At 39.6% G+C, this 18,640-nt stretch overlaps 2 protein-coding genes across 3 annotated transcripts in view; one reads left to right on the forward strand and one right to left on the reverse strand.

Moving 5' to 3' along the window:
• The window catches only part of GRM8 (glutamate receptor, metabotropic 8), an 858,241-nt gene that overhangs the window by 300,599 nt on the left and 539,002 nt on the right, over positions 1-18,640 (forward strand). The gene's annotated exons all lie outside the window — the stretch shown is intronic.
• Positions 1-18,640, reverse strand: part of LOC104982380 — a 59,607-nt gene that overhangs the window by 31,652 nt on the left and 9,315 nt on the right. Inside the window, 2 exon segments of the mRNA XM_010831745.1 lie at positions 5,635-5,715; positions 6,776-6,882. Coding sequence (XP_010830047.1) covers positions 5,635-5,715; positions 6,776-6,882 — 188 coding nt within the window.

Below are 18,640 nucleotides of genomic sequence, written 5' to 3' on the forward strand. Positions count from 1 at the left end.
ACTCTATCTATCAGATCTAGGCCCTTAAACCTATTTCTCACTTCCACTGTATAATCATAAGGGATTTGATTTAGGTCATGCTTGAATGGTCTAGTGGTTTTCCCTACTTTCTTCAATTTCAGTCTGAATTTGGCAGTAAGGAGTTCATGGTCTGAGCCACAGTCAGCTCCTGGTCTTGTTTTTGCTGACTGTATAGAGCTTCTCCATCTTTGGCTGCAAAGAATATAATCAATCTGATTTCGGTGTTGACCATCTGGTGATGTCCATGTGTAGAGTCTTCTCTTGTGTTGTTGGAAGAAGGTGTTTGTTATGACCAGTGCATTTTCTTGGCAAAACTCTATTAGTCTTTGCCCTGCTTCATTCCGTGTTCCAAGGCCAAATTTGCCGGTTACTCCAGGTGTTTCTTGACTTCCTACTTTTGCATTCCAGTCCCCTATAATGAAAAGGACGTCTTTTTTGGGTGTTAGTTCTAAAAGGTCTTGTAGGTCTTCACAGAACCGTTCAACTTCAGCTTTTTCAGTGTTACTGGCTGGGGCATAGACTTGGATTACTGTGATATTGAATGGTTTGCCTTGGAAACAAACATAGTGCAATTAGTACAGCCAAGCAATTAACACTGGTATAATACTAGTAACTAAAGACCATATTCTAATGTTACCAATTTTTTGATTAATGTTTTGTTGTTTGTTCTGGGATCCCATATCAATCCTTCAGGATCCCATATTACATTTTGCTATTTCTCTATAGCCTCCTAAAATCTATAACAGTTCTTCTTTAACCATTATGACCTTGCCATTTTTGAAGCGTATAGAGCAGTTATTTTGCCAAGTGTCCCTCAAGTTGGGTGTGTCTGGTCTTTTCCCATGGTTGGATTGAGGTAACTAATTTTGGAAAGAATTCCACAAAAACAATGTTGTGTCCCACTTAATAGCATGTGATTTATGATGTCACATTGTTTTGTTGCTGGTATAATGTTGACCTTGATTGCTTGGTTAATTTAGTTTCTGCTGGGTTTCTTTATTTGACAATTACAATGTTTTTCCTTTTTGTTAACAAATATCTTGGAGGAAAGGCTTTGAGACTGAAAGTCTTGTTTCTCGTCAAACTTTCATCCACTGTTTTGAGCATATATCAGAGGATCTCAGTTCTGTATAATCGTTACTATGGTATTTACTTAATAGTGATTTTCCATTCTTGCCAATCCTTCAGCATTTATTAATTGTAATTCTAAAGCAAGGAAGTGGAGAAGGCAATGGCACCCCACTCCAGTACTCTTGCCTGGAAAATCCCATGGATGGAGGAGCCTGGAAGGCTGCATCCGTGGGGTTGCTAGGAGTCGGACACGACTGAGTGACTTCACTTTCGCTTTTCACTTTCATGCGTTGGAGAAGGAAATGGCAACCCACTTCAGTGTTCTTGCCTGGAGAATCCCAGGGACGGGGGAGCCTAGTGGGCTGCCATCTATGGGGTCGCACAGAGTCGGACACGATTGAAGCGACTTAGCAGCAGCAGCAGCAGCAGCAAGGAAGAGCCCTCTTTCTCTCCTTTCTATCTAGATAATTGGTCATTTATATCCACAAGTATGGACTTATGGATATTTATTTGATTCTATGGGTCATAATCCAATATTAGTATTAATTTTTTCACTCAACTTGTTTCAGTTTTGGTTTTTTAGGAGCTTCTTCAGATTGGCGCTTGTGCTCTTGATTAGCCCTATCTTTTACAAAAGTTTTTTTAGCATCTTTTTGCTTCACACTATTATCCCAGGCTCATATGTATTTTCCCTACCCTCATCCTAGAATCAACCACTTCTCCAGGTTTTCTTTTATTGGGGAATAGGGTTCAGAAACTGTGACGTTAATGCTAGGTGTGCTTTTTTCCTGCTGGGATGTCATTGCTCTAAGCCTTCTCAGTGGGCAGAGCTGGGAAATATACACAAGGATACTAACCTGCATAATACAATATAATTTCTATTACATATTTATTTATTTGTTGAATTCTATATGCATGCATGGGCTTCCCTGATAGCTCAGTTGGTAAAGAATCTTCCTGCAATGCAGGAGACCCCGGTTGGATTCCTGGATTGGGACGATCTGCTGGAGAAGGGAATAGCTACCCACTCCAGTATTCGGGCCTGGAGACTGTATAGTCCATGGGGACACAGTCAGACACGACTGAGCAACTTTCACTTTCAATCATGTGCATGCATATAAAGTACTTTCAGAATTGCTAACCCTGTTACTATAAGAAACACACGTACTGACTTAATTATAGCATTGATATACTTATTTTTATCTTTAGTTTTACACTATCCAGTCAAGACACTGTTTTCCACAATTATTTAAGTTAGTTTTATTATTCCCCATCCCTTCAGTGTGGTTCCTTTGTAATAGAGTGAGATTCATTTATTTAGTTTAGTATTGCATTTTGTTATTTCCACCCTCATTCCTCAAAGATAGTTTTAATTATTGATTGCTTGGGGGTTATGTGAACATATGAAACATAACTATGCTTCTAAGTGCTCAAACTTAATCAAATGATGTACTCAGAGGGGTGTCACTCCATCGTTGTCCCTGCTACTTCACACCCATTCCCTCTTCTTTCCAGCTCTTTCCCATCTACCCCCTTTACATAACCGGTCTCTTTGGTTTCATTTTAATCCTTCTCATATTTCCTTTGCACAAGTGGGCACTTGCACATGTATTTTCTTGTAAATATTTTTTCCTTAAAGAGTGTCATAGTCTAGATACTCTTTTGCACTTTGCTTTTTTCACTTAACACTGTGTCTTGGACATCACTCCATATCAGTTCATAAAGTCCTTAATGATTGTCCTTAATATATTTTACAGCTGTGCTGTTCTCCATTGAATAGCCATATGACACTATCTTCTTCATGTATCCCTTTCCCTAGGAGAAAGGCACACCAGTTAACAGGCTAAGGAAGTTTAACATTATAGTAACCAGAAGACAGAGTGGAAAACTTAAGAAAAAACTGAAAAATAGAGCAGACTGGGCAAAGTTGGGGAATATAGCTGCTGCCTTTATATCAATTCAGATGGGACAAAGTAGAAGTAAATTATCAAAATTTACTAGCTTAACGCTGCTGAATATGCTTTTGCACCTATCTGTGACTTTTTGTTAACACCTTCGTATGGTGAATAAGAGCAGTCTCTGCCATTATTGGTGGCTCAGATGGGAAAGAATCTGCCTGAAATGCAGGAGACTTGGATTCGATCCCTGGGTTGGGAAGATCTCCTGGAGAAGGGAATGGCTACTCCAGTATTCTTGCCTGGAGAATTCCATGGATAGAGGAGCCTGGTGGGCTACCATCCATGGGGTCATAAGGAGTCACACATGACTGAGCGACTAACGTACACACACATTGCCATTATCGGTTTGGAGCATCAAAAGTTTTGGACTGTTACAACTGATTAGTTTTAAAATATATGTTACAGGCTTATATTTCATATGAAAAAATAGCATACCTACCTATTTTGACAAATTATGTAGCATCCTTGGTTTTTCTTATCTGTAGAAGTAGAATAATAGGGATGTCTACCTCACGGGGTTAGACTTAAACTCTGGGAAACAGTGCATTGTAAGGGACATGGTGAGCCAGAAACTGGGGATGGCAGTCATTATTGTGTGGCCGATTGCTTTAACTTGTTATACTAATAACTCTAAGCAGAAGTTTTTGATGGTTTGGTTTATATACATAGTTGGGAATACATGGTATATTTTAGTAATTAATAGTAATTAATTTTAGTAATTAATAGTAATTACTATTAATAGTAATTAATATTTAGTAATTTTAATAGCTGTTTTATATTGAAGAGATGCGAACAGGGTGCACGAGAGAGAGAGGGAGAGAGCATGCACAAGAATAGGGGAGAGAAAGAGATAATACATAAAAAGAAAATAAAAATTATTCCAAATTTTATTAACTAGAGAAACTCACTGGTCTTATCTTAGTATAAATCCTTCCAGATAACTTTTTGTACCTATGTACACAGAGTTTATCTTTTGACAAGATAAGTATATTTTAACAAAAATGGTATCATTTTCCACATACCTGTATCATTCATTTAAATTAAAAAAATTTAATATACATTTTCAAGCTTACACTCTATTTACAGTCATTACAAAATATTGGTTATATTCCCCATATTGTATAATACATCCTTGTAGCCTATCTCCACTTTATTATGACCATTTTTTCCACAGTATTTTTCTTCCTACCAGAAGGCTCAACCAGATCATTTGTTCATTTCAGTCTAAGGTCTGACTAATCAAAGTGAAACAAAATTGAAAAAGCAGATTGTCAAACTAACCAAAACAAGCTCAGTAAGTTTGGGTGTTTGACATACCTGAGTGCTCAATTCAATCAACTGTGTTTTCCAACCACTTACCCCGAAAATACAGAGTTAAATTCAATTAATCAGTCCCTTTCTTCTAAAACTTTTGTTTGTGATCTTCATGTAGTGGCATTACAAAGTGAGGGAATTAACCTCAACTGCAAACCCACAGCTTTGATCTAAAATGCTTGACAGAAGTTCTCCAGATGCTCTATCAGTTCTAGGAAGCTCTTCCATTATAACTATAGTTTGTAAAAGTCATCAGTAAAGTTTCAGAGTTTTGAAGCATTATTTAGGCAAAAGTCTCCCCAAAGGTCTCCTCTTCTCACTTCCTTGTTCCTCTGGCTTCATTATGCAAGAAATATTTATTGCTGGTCTCTTAATATTGCCAACTTTTTATACAGTGCTGAGACTTATGAAAATTTCCAGCAACATAAAAGGTTTAGCTTTATTTTCATTTTTTAATTCATGAAGGCAGGAAATGAGTGGATGAAAATTCATCAAATTTCCCATCTAAAGGGACATTCTTAACCCCAACTCTTAGCTCACAGAACTGTGAGATAAGAACAGAGGTAGGCATGCTATTTGTTTCATATGAAATATAAGCCTGTAACATATATTTTGGTTCTAGTATTCCTTGCTCTTTTTGAAAGAGGGTCTACTCAGTGGCAGAAGGAAGAAAATAATTTTTAAAAATGTTATTAGCTACTCCAAGAGTAGATCTGATCTTTTTTGGAACTTAGCATGAATATGCTTCCTACAAATATAAGAATTGCTACTATGGAACCAAGGAGAGGCCCTTTAAATGTAATATTTTCTCTCTGAGATCTCTAGAGAGAAGAAAAGGGATGAGACCTTGAGGAGAGTGTTTTGTGAACAATCTGCCAGGTTCCAGACTTCTTTAGGAATAGGCAAGGCACTTGACTGCAGGATGCCAAGTCATAATAATCACAATTGTGGATTGCAGGATGCTTTGCATGTGACAGATGAGTGCCGAGTGCCTCATGTACATCATCTGTTTAATGTATACATGATCCAAAGCAGGTGTGACTGTGACCTGGAGTCTTGAAGAAATGAAATAACCTTGTGAAAGTTATAAAGCTACTAAGTTAGTAAACCACCTGATGAGATTTAGCCCAGCTGTGTGGATGCCTGCTTCAGTGCCACCTGTGACTGAGTCATGTGGGTCTCTGGATTCCCTGGGCCCTGGTTCTCTTGGGGCCAGTTCAGCCTTTACTCACTGATCCAGCTATGAGCAGCAGTTGGCTCTGGTCCTAACCCTGGTCCCTCCAGGAATCTTGAGCCTCTCCAAAGTCTTCCCTAGGGGAACGGGGTTTATATGGCGAATGACACTTTTAGGCTGGGGGGAATGAAATCCAGCACAAACTAGTGGAAAGAGCGATAGACATGTGTTAGCCTCCCAGTGCTCTCATTTCTGTGGTAATCAATTTTTTCTCTAAATCATTAGCTGGCTTTTCTTGTCCGCTCTTTTATAGGAGCATGCTCTGTGTTGAAAGCAAGGATAACTATGTTCCTTATCTGTTGATGGTCTTTTAGTGGCTCATTCCTCATCTCCTAGGCAAAAGTCAAAGCTTTTTTTTTTTTTTTCTTTGCATTACTTATTCTTTCCTTTTTCTTCTTTCATGTCTGCTTACATTCCTAACCTGTATCCTAGGTTCAAGCTTATCCAACTGCTTAGTCTCTCAAACACAAACATGTGTGTGCTTTCAATGTCTTTGCGTGTGCTGTGCTGTCTGCCTTTCCCCCCATATCCTGCATGCCTTGCTGTTGCTGCTGCTGCTAAGTCGCTTCAGTCGTGTCCGACTCTGTGCGACCCCATAGACGGCAGCCCACCAGGCTCCCCTGTCCCTGGGATTCTCCAGGCAAGAACACTGGAGTGGGTTGCCATTTCCTTCTCCAATGCATGAAAGTGAAAAATGAAAGTGAAGTTGCTCAGTCGTGTCTGACTCCTAGCAACCCCATGGACTGCAGCCTAACAGGCTCCTCCGTCCATGGGATTTTCTAGGCAAGAGTACTGGAGTGGGGTGCCATCACCTTCTCCGCCTGCATGCCTTACAGACTTCTAATTTTTCAAAATACAGCTCATTTGTGTCCTCCTCTATGAAACTTTCCATGTTTCTTTAAGCACAATGAAGCAGTCCTTTCTCTGGATTCTCAAAGGTCCCACAAATACCTCTGCTTTGGCAAATATTTTTGGGTTTTGTGACTCTTCCCTTTTTCTTCACTTCCACTAGACTCTGATCTCCATGAGGGCAATGAGTTTGTCTTAGTACTCTCTATATGAAGTACTCTGTGTTTCCTTAGTACTAGTGCCTAGCAGTGTCTAGTAAATGTTCATTAAGTCTTGCTTGAATGGATCTGTGGATGGATCAGAAATTATAAAGCATATGAGAACTTACCTTGCCCACCCAAATGCTGTATGGTGTTTGGTAAATTACAGGACCTTTCGGAATCCTGGTTTCCTCATCTGTGAGCTGAAGTTGGCCATAAATGTCAACATCTCTTCCTTGGAGGACATTTACAATTCAGTCAGTTTCACAGTGAGACCTTAAGGAGCTTCTGATGGCAGCTACTTTTCAGCTTACTTTTGGCTGAAATCTTCATTTCAGTTCAGGTTTTTCAAGTGACTGATTTAGACTGAAGAGAAAGGACATCAAAATCTTCAGAGATTGAAGTGGATTGAAAAGGTTGCTTTTATGATAGGAAGGCCTCCAGGCCTTGTAACACTGTCACAGGATCATGGAATGTTCAGATTAGGAGAAAGTTAAGAGACAAATCATTCAACCTCCTCATTTCATTAAGAAAAAAAAAAAATCCAGACCTGGAAAGTTTAAGTGACTTGGTCTGAGTCACAGCACTCGTTGGTATCAGGATGTAGCTTGTGGATTCTTAGGTTTGTGCTCTTCTGCCAAGCACTTGGTCTGTGTCACTAAATCAAGATATGGAGTAACATTATACTAACACTTGCTTTTGGGTCATGGTTGACTCAGTTTGTAGCAAACTTGATGAAAGTTTAGAATTTTTCACTTCTCTTTATATTTATATTGACTTGTAATCTACTACAAAATGGAGAACATGTTTATGAACAATTTGTTATCTTTCTTCTCAGCATCTATTAAAGAAGGCTCATGAAGGCTAAGTAAACTCATAGGACATAACATGCCAGAACATAGGCTAAAAGATCTTCTTGAGCCTTGCTTGGGGGGTCTCCTGCTTCATAGAAGATAAAATATTTTTTAAATAAGAAACTGGACAATGTGTGGAAAGAACAGAGCAAGTTTTGTCAGACCCTAATGACGGCAGAAAGTGAAGAGGAACTAAAAAGCCTATTGATGAAAGTGAAAGAGGAGAGTGAAAAAGTTGGCTTAAAGCTCAACATTCAGAAAACAAAGATCATGGCATCTGGTCCCATCACTTCATGGAAAATAGATGGGGAAACAGTGAAAACAGTGGCTAACTTTATCTTTTTGGGCTCCAAAATCACTGCAGATGGTGACTGCAGCCATGAAATTAAAAGACGCTTACTCCTTGGAAGAAAAGTTATGACCAACCTAGATAGCATATTCAAAAGCAGAGACATTACTTTGCCAACAAAGGTCTGTTTAGTCAAGGCTATGGTTTTTCCAGTGGTCATGTATGGTTGCGAGAGTTGGACTGTGAAGAAAGCTGAGCGCTGAAGAATGGATGCTTTTGAACTGTGGTGTTGGAGAAGACTCTTGAGAGTCCCTTGGACTGCAAGGAGATCCAACCAGTCCATTCTAAAGGAGATCAGCCCTGGGTGTTCTTTGGAAGGAATGATGCTAAAGCTGAAATTCCAGTACTTTGGCCACCTCATGCGAAGAGTTGACTCATTGGAAAAGACTCTGATGCTGGGAGGGATTGGGGGCAGGAGGAGAAGGGTACGACAGAGGATGAGATGGCTGGATGGCATCACTGACTTGATGGATGTGAGTTTAAGTGAACTCCAGGAGTTGGTGATGGACAGGGAGGCCTGGCGTGCTGTGATTCATGGGGTCACAAAGAGTAAGACACAACTGAGCGACTGAACTGAACTGAACTGAGTGATGATATTAATATTAGAGGCTTGGAGTTGTTATATGTGTGCTTATATATGAATCAACAGGTTATATTTGCTAGAATGGATGGACCTTTTCTCTACTTTTAAAAATCTCATATGTGGCAAATGCATGTGTTAGCTTTGTTGAGTTACCCTTTGGGTAGCAAGGTCAAAAAAAGGTTTGGTTAACTTTTTTCTATTTCTGGGACAGTTTGAATTTAAGATGGGTAACGGTAAATATCACTTCCAAATTTCTTTTTATTACTACCTTAACATCTTAATCATTGAAGTCTGTTTAGGATAGAGCTCTCTGGGCAGGGGTGGGGTTTTCCTGTCCTCTATTCAAGGTCTGGGAAGCCCCAGGGGCCAGGTGTTCAGTTCTGGTTTCTCACTGGCCCAAGATTCAAGGCCAGGACACTAGGCCTGGCCTTCAGAGCCCATATTCTCATACTACCCCTTTTGGGTTATTTTGAGCCCCAGCTCCTACTTATGTCCTGACTTTGACTTACCTGTTTGCTTATGACTCCTGAGAATCTTCAATCTTTCCTTCACGTTAAAATTACATTATAATATTTATTTTGGTTATATTTGCTCCAACTTTCCATGTGTTCAGAGTCAGAAGAAGGTCTGTATCAGCTTTTTCTGTCATGCTGCTGAGGGATCACTGGAAAGTCTCCACAGCCCTACAATAACTAACCTAAGGATCTCAGTTTTATTTGCATGCTGATAGTATTTAGCCCAGGGAGGGGGTCAGTTGATCTATCTGGGGAGATATGGAAAGTATTACTGTATATATTTAGCTTAGGCATTTAATATTTAAACTTTTGTCAAACTCACTGGTAAAATGAGTCCTTTACAAAGGAAAATATTAGGGCTATGCCCTCCTTAGAAAAGGAAAAGCTTTTTTGGCAAATACTTGGCAAATGTCTAAATCAATCTGTGTATGAATGTAAATTTGTCCATCTATTTACTCTCCATTGAACTCATGGGCGACTCACCTTCATTTGAGGCACTTCTGTGAACATGACTCTATAAACCTAATTTCAACTGCCTTATTATCTTTCACATAGGAGACCTCAACCAGAGAGTAGAAAAATGGATAGGGTTCCACACTGGATTACCCAAAGAGCTATTCCACTATGTTCCATGCAAATGGATCCTCAGTCCAACCACTGAGCTGGTCATCGCCAGTTGTCATATAAAATCTACTTTTTGTTCCACATCACAATCTGAGAAGTGGCTTGTTTTTGTTATGTAGAATGAGAGAGGATGAAATTTCAAGATGATTTTTTTTATCTTCATTCAGCCCATAAGGCACCCACTTATTGAGTGTGATTTCACCTTTTCAATTTGCTTCAAATGCCAAATGACCATAGGATGGTCAACGTTGACTTTTTCAGCAACTTTTCATGTACTTTTAAGAGGATCAGCTTCAATGATATCTTTCAATTGGTCATTGTCAACATCTGATGACTGGCTACTATGCTCCTCATCTTCAAGACTCATTTCCTTTGTAAAACTTCTTGAATCACCATTGCACTGTACATCCATTAGCAGTTCCTGAGCCAAATGTGTTGATGTTATGAGTTGTTTCTGCTGCTTTAAGAGCCATTTTGAACTTGAATAAGGAAACCACTTGGATTTGCTTTTTGTCTAATATCATTTCCATAGTCTAAAATAAATATAAAATACACAGCCAGTAACAAGTCATTGACAAAAAATGAGAAATTCATATTAAAATGATGTATAACATAATCATATTTATTTAAGAATGTATTCCAGTATCAAATAGCAAAGTTCAGTAGTGCAAAACTGCTATTACTTTTGTACCAACTTAATACTTGGAATGAGGTTCAAGGGCCCAGCAGCCTTGGCACCACTTGCCAGTTTATTTAGAAACACAGAATCTCAGGTTCCCCAACCTACTGAATCAGAAACTGCATTTTAAAAAGATCCTGAAGGCATTGATATGCACTGCTCCACTTGACTGAATTTCAACTCAGTGCTGGGTTTCATTATCAACCAGTGTCCATTTTTCAAAATATGTGCCCCACGAAATGATAGAAGTCACCCCCTTCACCTGCCCAATGAGTCCCCTCTCTGTCTGATGGTCAGTGCTCATTAGTCTGTGTTCCTGATGAAAGTGTGGCTCCTACTTAAGAGTGTTAGAGAAAAAACAGAAGTGAGAACCACCGTGCCTGCTTCCGACCTTGACCACAGTCTGGTGCTACTGGGTTTCACCATGTTTGATTGTATTTCCCCGTGTTGCTTGTGTTGGGAAGTTGAACTAGAACATTCATTCAAATCCTCCTGATGGTCCACACTCCACCCCCAATAACACACTGGGTGCACAATGGCATTGACCAGACCGAAGCATTTGGCTTATTGTCACGAAGCAGAGCAAACGTTCACCCGTGTCAGGTCCAGCACCTTGGGCTTATTAGCACTGACCTACAAACTGAGCTTGTTATTGTGATGCTCCCCGTCAGGTAATGAGTACTTAAGCACCTACTGCTTCCAATTAGAGTGAACTATTGGCAGTATGGTCTCAGCCCTCCAGCTACTTTTACAGTCTGAAATGGGGAAATGATATAAGGAAGGAAGGACAAAAGACATGTGGAATGAAAAAAAAAAAATAGCATAGAGGTCTGCAGGGTGGTTATCTTGACCATGTGATGACTATTTCATTATCAGGAGATTTGGTGTTTTTGAAAATAGACACATTCTCAATATAGTAACAAAGGACCTCCATGCTGTTCTCTTGGATGTTTGGTGGTTTGTCTGCTTATGTAATCAATCCAGAAAGTAGTTTTTCAACTTAAAACTCTTTTGGCAGGTTTAAAGAAATCACCCTCGTCAATTTTACTACCTAGAAAAAAAAAATTGTGACTTCAACAGACTTTACTCATTTTGTCAAATTTTTACTCCAATCCAGATGAGGAGAACTATTGTGGAAAAAAAGATATGCCAAGGTGCATTTTAATTATAAATCACATTTAAACTTTTAAAGAAGAGGAAAAGTTTTCATTTATCCTACATATTTAGAAGAAACTATTTCTACCCGATCCGATGTAAGAGTGGAGGAACTTTTCAAAAGAAATGTTTCTAGGTAGATCTCACTTTCATATTTAATAGTGATTATTTGTAAATCTAACAAACTTTGGAGTTTATAGCTTTTGCCACCACTTTTGTATTTGAGCATTATCTTGTTTGTTATTTTTCTGGATGTAAAATTATTTAAACAGTCATGTGAGCTTGTCTTGCTATAGTACAGACGTGGTTCTTAGGAAGGGCTCTAACTTGCCTGCTTTAGTTATAGCAAGACCTTGTTCCAGAAGATGAAGAATTAGACCTGCTCATGCTCAGGGTGAAGAGAGGCACTGGCTGTGCTGTGTGCCCTTTGGCTCACTGTTTGCTGAACACATGGCACAGGCCATGCAGGCCCCTGAGAAGGCTTCATGGATGGAACAGGCAAGCAGACCCTGCTCAGAGAACTTGTGAGTGAGTAGGGGAGACTCAAAATGATATGAACTGTTTTAATACGTGGTTGGAAGTAACTGTCATGGGAGAAGTGAAAAGTGCTGTGGTCCTTCAGAGAAGGACACAGGAGAGAGGGGGCAAAGGAAGTCTCAGGGCAGCAGGGACAAATGGACTGAGTTTGGATGGATGGGTAGAACTTGAATGTGGATCACATTCCTGCGTAAAAACCTGCTGTAGAGATAATAAACTAAAATGTGTAAAACTCTGTGCCTCATTATCATTGCCTTTGTTTCAAGGTAGAGGCAGACAAATAACCTGAAAACTGGCCAAGCAAGCAAATAATGATATACAAAGCCCCCTTTTCAATCTTGTAATCTGCAATGATTACACGGTGGGCACTAGCTCTAGGCTGGGCTCTTAGCCAGGACAACCAGCCAAGCAGCAAGCTATTCAACTGGACAAAGTCAAAAACATTCTCAAAGGAAGAGGAAGGACAAAAAAAAGGGGGGAAGGGTACAAATGATAATCGTAAAAAACAGCCCAGCCTTTACAGGGGCTATTACGATATAGCCAGGAGTCCTAGAATAAGACTGTGCCTAAATGAGCCACCCGGTAGAATACTTCAATTGAAGTTCTTTTTAAATTTCTTATTTGATTTGCAGAGGTTCAAGGGCTCTTGTCTACATGGTGAACCAAAGACCATGGAGTCTGGTTTTAGGTCTGCCACCACTTAAGCGGCGTGACCTGGGCCCATATACTCTCCAGGGGCTTGGGTACAGAAAGGCAACAGCAGTGACCACTTTATAAAGTGCCCAGAAGTGCCCACCAGTTGCAGCCAAGAAGGTTGCAGGGACCATGGCATACGGGAATGGAAGCAGATGAACTGTGAAGTCACTCAGCCAGCAGCTCCATGGCTGAGAAAAATCAGCTTGGAAAACTGGGTCAAACTAGAGTGGTGACTATAATCAGAAACTTGCAAGAGAAAACACTACAAACATGTTAGCCTGGGCAAAATTGATTGTTTTACAAATAAAGATAAAGGAATAGATTAAAAGAAGAAATGCTACATATTTTCTGCCCTGAGATAACAGGGATGAAGTGTTAGAATTGAAGGTGGAGGAGGAAAGGTTCTATTTTAATCCACAAAAGAAAAGGCTCATTTTCCCTTCATTTTAAGCACTTTTTTTTTTTTTAAGTTTCAGGCTTATCTCCATGTTTCAGGTGTAAGAGAAAGGCCCTGTTCCACTCTGAATGTTGGATTAACTGATGCCACTCAGTGTCCCAATCGGTTCCCTGGAGGCTAAGAGGGCATTTTTTTTTTTTTTTCAAACTTAATTTTGGTTTTGTGAAATCATTAAGTCTTGGAAGGTGCTGGATGACACACTGCTGTAATTATTGCTTAGCCAAGCCTGGCATGGTCAGCTTAGTTGGATAGAATGTGGCACTTAACAACATTGAGAATACAATCTCATGTGAAGCATTTAACTTGACAAAGGGCAGAATTTACATTCCACTAGTACATCTCAACCACAGACATTGGGTTTGGAAACATAATGTTTTGGCATTGATGAAATTTGGGATAGAATGCTCTTTAGTGGCCAGTGTGACCCATTAGTGTGATGAGGAACATAGCACAAAGTGTTTGCCTGACAACCAGTGCATCTCAAACAATAACAAGTGTTATTGTCTTATATGAATGGCATTTTACTGCAGAGGATGAGATGGTTGGATGGCATCACTGACTCAATGGACATGCGTTTGAGCAAACTCTGGGAGATAGTGAAGGACAGGGAAGCCTGGTGTGCTGCAGTCCATGGGGTTGTAAAGAGTCAGACACAACCTAGTGACTGAACAACAACTATACCAAAGAAAGTTTTCATTGTTATTATCTGAGTGCCTTCTGTATGGTGGGTATTGTAGTAAACGACATCTTATATGTATTATCTCACTTAATACGCGTAGCAATCAGTGAGCTAGATACTATTGTCTTCATGTTACAGATGAGGAAACAGTCTCAAAGATGCCTGGGGACTTGCCCAATATCATACAATTAGGAAATGATAATTCAGAGACCTAGTGTTCCTTATTTAGATAGGCACAGCATGGGGAGGGAAGTGTTTTTTGGTCATTTATTTATTTAAAATTTTTATTGGAGTATAGTTGATTTGGCCTTCCCAGGTGGCCCTAGTGGTAAAGAATCTGCCTGCTGATCCAGGAGATGCAAGAGAGTCAGGTTGGATCCCTGGGTTCAGAAGATCCCCTGGAATAGGAAATGGCAATCTGCTCCAGTATTCTTCCCTAGAAAACTCCATGGACAGAGAAGCCAGGTGGGCTACAGTGCATGGGGTCGCAAAGAGCTGGACATGCCTGAGCGGCTGAGAACATGCATCGCTGATTTACAATGCTGTGCTTGTTTCAGGTGTAAGCAAAGTGAGTCAGTTATACGCATACACATAGCCATTACTTTTTAGATTCTTTCCCATATAGATTATTATACAGTATTGAGTAGAGTTCCCTGTGCTGTACAGTAGGTCCTTAAATAAATTTTAGAAGATTCTACAATTAGAAGAAAGAGGGATGAATGATACTGTGGAGTCTCAGAGTCCCTACCACAACCCTGCTGACTAATTATGAAAAGAAATTAAATATGGCAGAACCCCTAACTGGCTTTTAGAAACTTACTCCTTCACAAAGAGCCTATCCATCATAGAAATTATAGGAATGAAAACTATTCTCCTGGTCTTATTGCTTGTCCAGCTTTCTTCCTATGTTCTTACACATACAATGTCAATTGAGTTTTAAGGAAAAATACCGTAGGACAAGTGTTCAGCTTTTTCCAGTTCAAATATCTATCATTTGTTCAGTTCCTTTCAGCCAATCACAAGGTAATTCTATCATGGGGTCTTACTTGTGTGTCTGGAACTACATGTTCATTACTGATTCTAAGCATCATGGTCTAAGTGATTACCATCTTTTCTTAATACTGACATCTTTGCCAGCCCTGGTGGAATAATCAGACTTGTTAGGAGTAACATACACATGAAAGCAAGCATGCTTATACTGTTGCATGAAGATGTGAAAATAGCGAGCTGAGTGGCCAACTTGTTGTCTGTTGCCTCTGATAGCACTGAACTGGCAGACAAAACTGCTTCCCAAGTTTATATTAAGGAACAAAATTTATGTAATGAGAGAAACAGGAATATACAGAAGAGTCATAGTACTTGGTAAAGTTAGTGTGCTGGGATATATGGTTGGGAAGTTATACGCGTGTATTGTTTTCTGATAAGGTAGGTTCCTCTGGACACCTTAAGCAGTGTCCTCTTTATATTTGTTGATCTCTGTTTTCGTCCTCTACACACACACTTACCAGCATTCATTCTGGATCCATATGAGGGTGCATTCACTTGCTGAGTCAACAAGTAGCTGCAGTTCTGATGCGCTGGCTTTGCTGCACCCCAACCTTGAAGTTTTCTCCTCTCCATCCCCACACAGTACTTCCTTGGACTGATTATCTACTTTGCTAGGGTTTTGTCAGTTTTAGTTGCTGCCTTCCTGTTTGGGTGTTGAGAATTCCTGTTCCCCTATACCTGGGTTTCCCAGTCCCCCTTCCTCAGCAGGTCTGGGTCTCAGCCAAATTGGGAACTTTGCCCTTCTGCCCTCTTCTTTCTGAATAATTCTCCCCCATGACATTTCCCTCTTCAGTACAAACTCCTGGGTAGCTTAAAATGATCTACTCCAAGCATGATGATTCTTTGTGGTTTCCTGTTTTTAAAATGCATGCAAATCTTAGATTCTGCAGCACAATTGATCCATTTGTTTAAAGAAACAAATGGTTTAAATGAACAGTTAAAACATTCACTTCCCTCTTCCTCAAATCTTCAAGTCACACTTAATTTGCAGGGAAATAAGCCATGTTTATCCTGTGGTTTTGCACAATCTTTCAGCATATGGCTCCAAACCTCCATGGAGTCAAAGTTTTCTTAGTCAAAGAAAATGAGCTGTAATAGTGGGATTTGAGTTAAGGGATTTTAAAAAATCCCTTTATTTTATTTTACTTATTTTCCCAGCTTTATTGAAGGATAAGTGACAACATAAATAAAATATTAAAAATAAAAACTATATATTTAAGGTGTATAAGTTGATGTTTTGAAATATAACATTGTAAAATAATTGCCACAGTCAAGTTAAATTAACATATCCATCTCCTCACATAGGTACCATTTTCTTTTTTTAAATTGAAGTATAGTTGATTTACAATATTGTGCTAGTTTTGAGTATATATCAAAGTGATTCATTCATATATATATATATATTCTTTTTAGATTCTTTTCCATTATATGTTATTACAAGATACTGAATATAGTTCCCTGTGCTATACAATAGATCCTTATTGTTTATCTGCATTTTCTTTTTGTTCCTTCTTTTTTTAATAGTGAGAACACTTATGATCTACCCTCTAAGTAAATTTCATGCATACAGTGGATTATTATTAACTATAGTCCTATTGCTATACATTAGATCTACAGTATTTATCATGCATAACTGAAACTTTGTACTTTTTTGACCAGCATCTCTCCATTTCCCTCTCCCCCAAGTCCCTGGCAACCACCATTCTACTCTGTTTCTATGAGTTTGGCTATTTTAGATTGTCTGTGTAAGTGATATTATGCAGTATTTGTCTTTCCTTGACTGGCTTATTTCACTTAATTTGATGTGAATCCAATCTATCCATGTTCTTGCAAATGGCAGGATTTCCTTCTCTTGCAAGCTGAATAATTTTCCATGGTGTGTGTGTGTATATCTTTATCCATTCGTCCATGATGGAAGTTTAGATTGTCTCTATATCTTGGCTACTGTGAAGGGAAAGGCTCTCTCCTAAGCCTGGGAAACGCTGTTGTTGTTGTTCAGTCCATAAGTCATGACCGACTCTTTGCAACCCCATGGACCACAGCATGCCAAGCCCCTCTGTCCTCCACTACCTCCGGGAGTTTGCTCGGATTCATGTCCATTGAGTTGGTGGTGCTATCTAACTTCTCATCCTCTGCTGCCTGCTTCTCTTCTTGCCTTCACTCTTTCACAGCATCAGTCTTTCCCAATGAGTCAGCTCTTCACATCAGGTGGCCAAAGTATTCGACTTTCAGCTTCAGCAATAGTCCTTCCAATGAATATTCAAGGTTGATTTTCTTTAGGATTGACTGTTTGATCTCCCTCCATAGAAAAAATGACTCATAGGTCTGGTCCAACCAACAGTTCTGGTCTCTTCCTGTGTCTTGTTTGACTGTATAAGTGAAATTGCCTCTCCCATGATCTTAACTGCAGGCATAAAGGACCTGAGATTTCTATTCCTGACCCTCAAGAGGAACCTCATACTGTTCAGTGGTCTGTTGACTTTAATATTTCTAGTCATTTGAAGCTACATTTTATTTATTTACCTTTCAATTTATTTATACTGCTACTTTCTCTGGCTTAGAAATGACTGGTATGTTCATTTTTAACTCTGTGGTTTAACCTCTGTGTATACCATTATTAAAATCAATTTTAGAAAATCACAGGCATGCTGTGGAGACCCATCCCTAAATACTTTTATGAATGATTTAGTGCAGGGCTAAATAATTACATTTTGTGGCTGAAAGATGCACAGTTGATAAGTAAGAGGGATTGGCTATTTCTTTGCCTTTCTTAAATATATACTAAAATTATGAATTCTTATATATTTAAAATGTAAAATCACTTTGATAGCATAGTTGAGAGCTCTGGGGGATTTTTCCTCCACCCACATTTTTCTAAATTTGGTTTCTTAAGTATTAGGAAAATACTGGGTTAAGTATAGGTCTGATCGTTATGAGCAATATACAGGGCACCCAAAAGGAATGATGTCTTGTCCTAGTCCTTGAAAGCAAGGAGACAGAATGAATGTGTATCTACATATGTATCAGGGCTTCCCTGATGGCTCAGTGGTAAAGAATCTGCCTGTAATTCAGAAGACATTGGGTTTGATCCCTGGGTTGGGAAGATTCCCTGGAGAAGGAAATGGCAACCCACTCCAGTATTCTTGCCTGGGGAATCCCATGGACAGAGAAATCCTGGCAAGCTACAATCCATGGGATCACAAGGGTCAGACACCAGTTAGCAACTAAATCATCACCACCACCTACATAGGTATCGAAGGCTGATTGGTGACTAGTATGGAGTGATGATTTATTCATTCATTCCGCATATACTCACTAAGCTTCCCCTACATCCCAAGCACTGTGCTTTGTCTTGTAGAGGAGGTGGTACATGAAATTGACAAGGTCCCTGCTCTCATGAAATCCATCAGGATTGATGCCATATTCATTGAAGTGTTATTACATGCCAGGCATTGTTCTGCCACCTTCACATGTACTAACTGTTAATCTTTCCATAACTATCATGAGGCATGAGATACATTTACAACTCATAAGTGTTGGAATCAGGATTTGACCTCTAGCAACTATCTCCCCGGGACGGGGGAGGCTGGTGGGCTGTCATCTATGGGGTCGTACAGAGTCGGACACGACTGAAGTGACTTAGCAGCAGCAGCAGCAGCAACTATCTCCATAACACAACTCCCACTTACATAATGCACCAACATGCACAGGTTTATCAACCTGTAAACTGTGATAATGGAGAAGGCAATGGCACCCCACTCCAGTACTCTTGCCTGGAAAATCCCATGGATGGAGGAGCCTGGTAGGCTGCAGTCCAT

This window comes from Bison bison, unplaced genomic scaffold (assembly GCF_000754665.1).
Source record: "Bison bison bison isolate TAMUID 2011002044 unplaced genomic scaffold, Bison_UMD1.0 scf7180017864530, whole genome shotgun sequence".
Classification (NCBI taxonomy): Eukaryota; Metazoa; Chordata; class Mammalia; order Artiodactyla; family Bovidae; genus Bison; species Bison bison.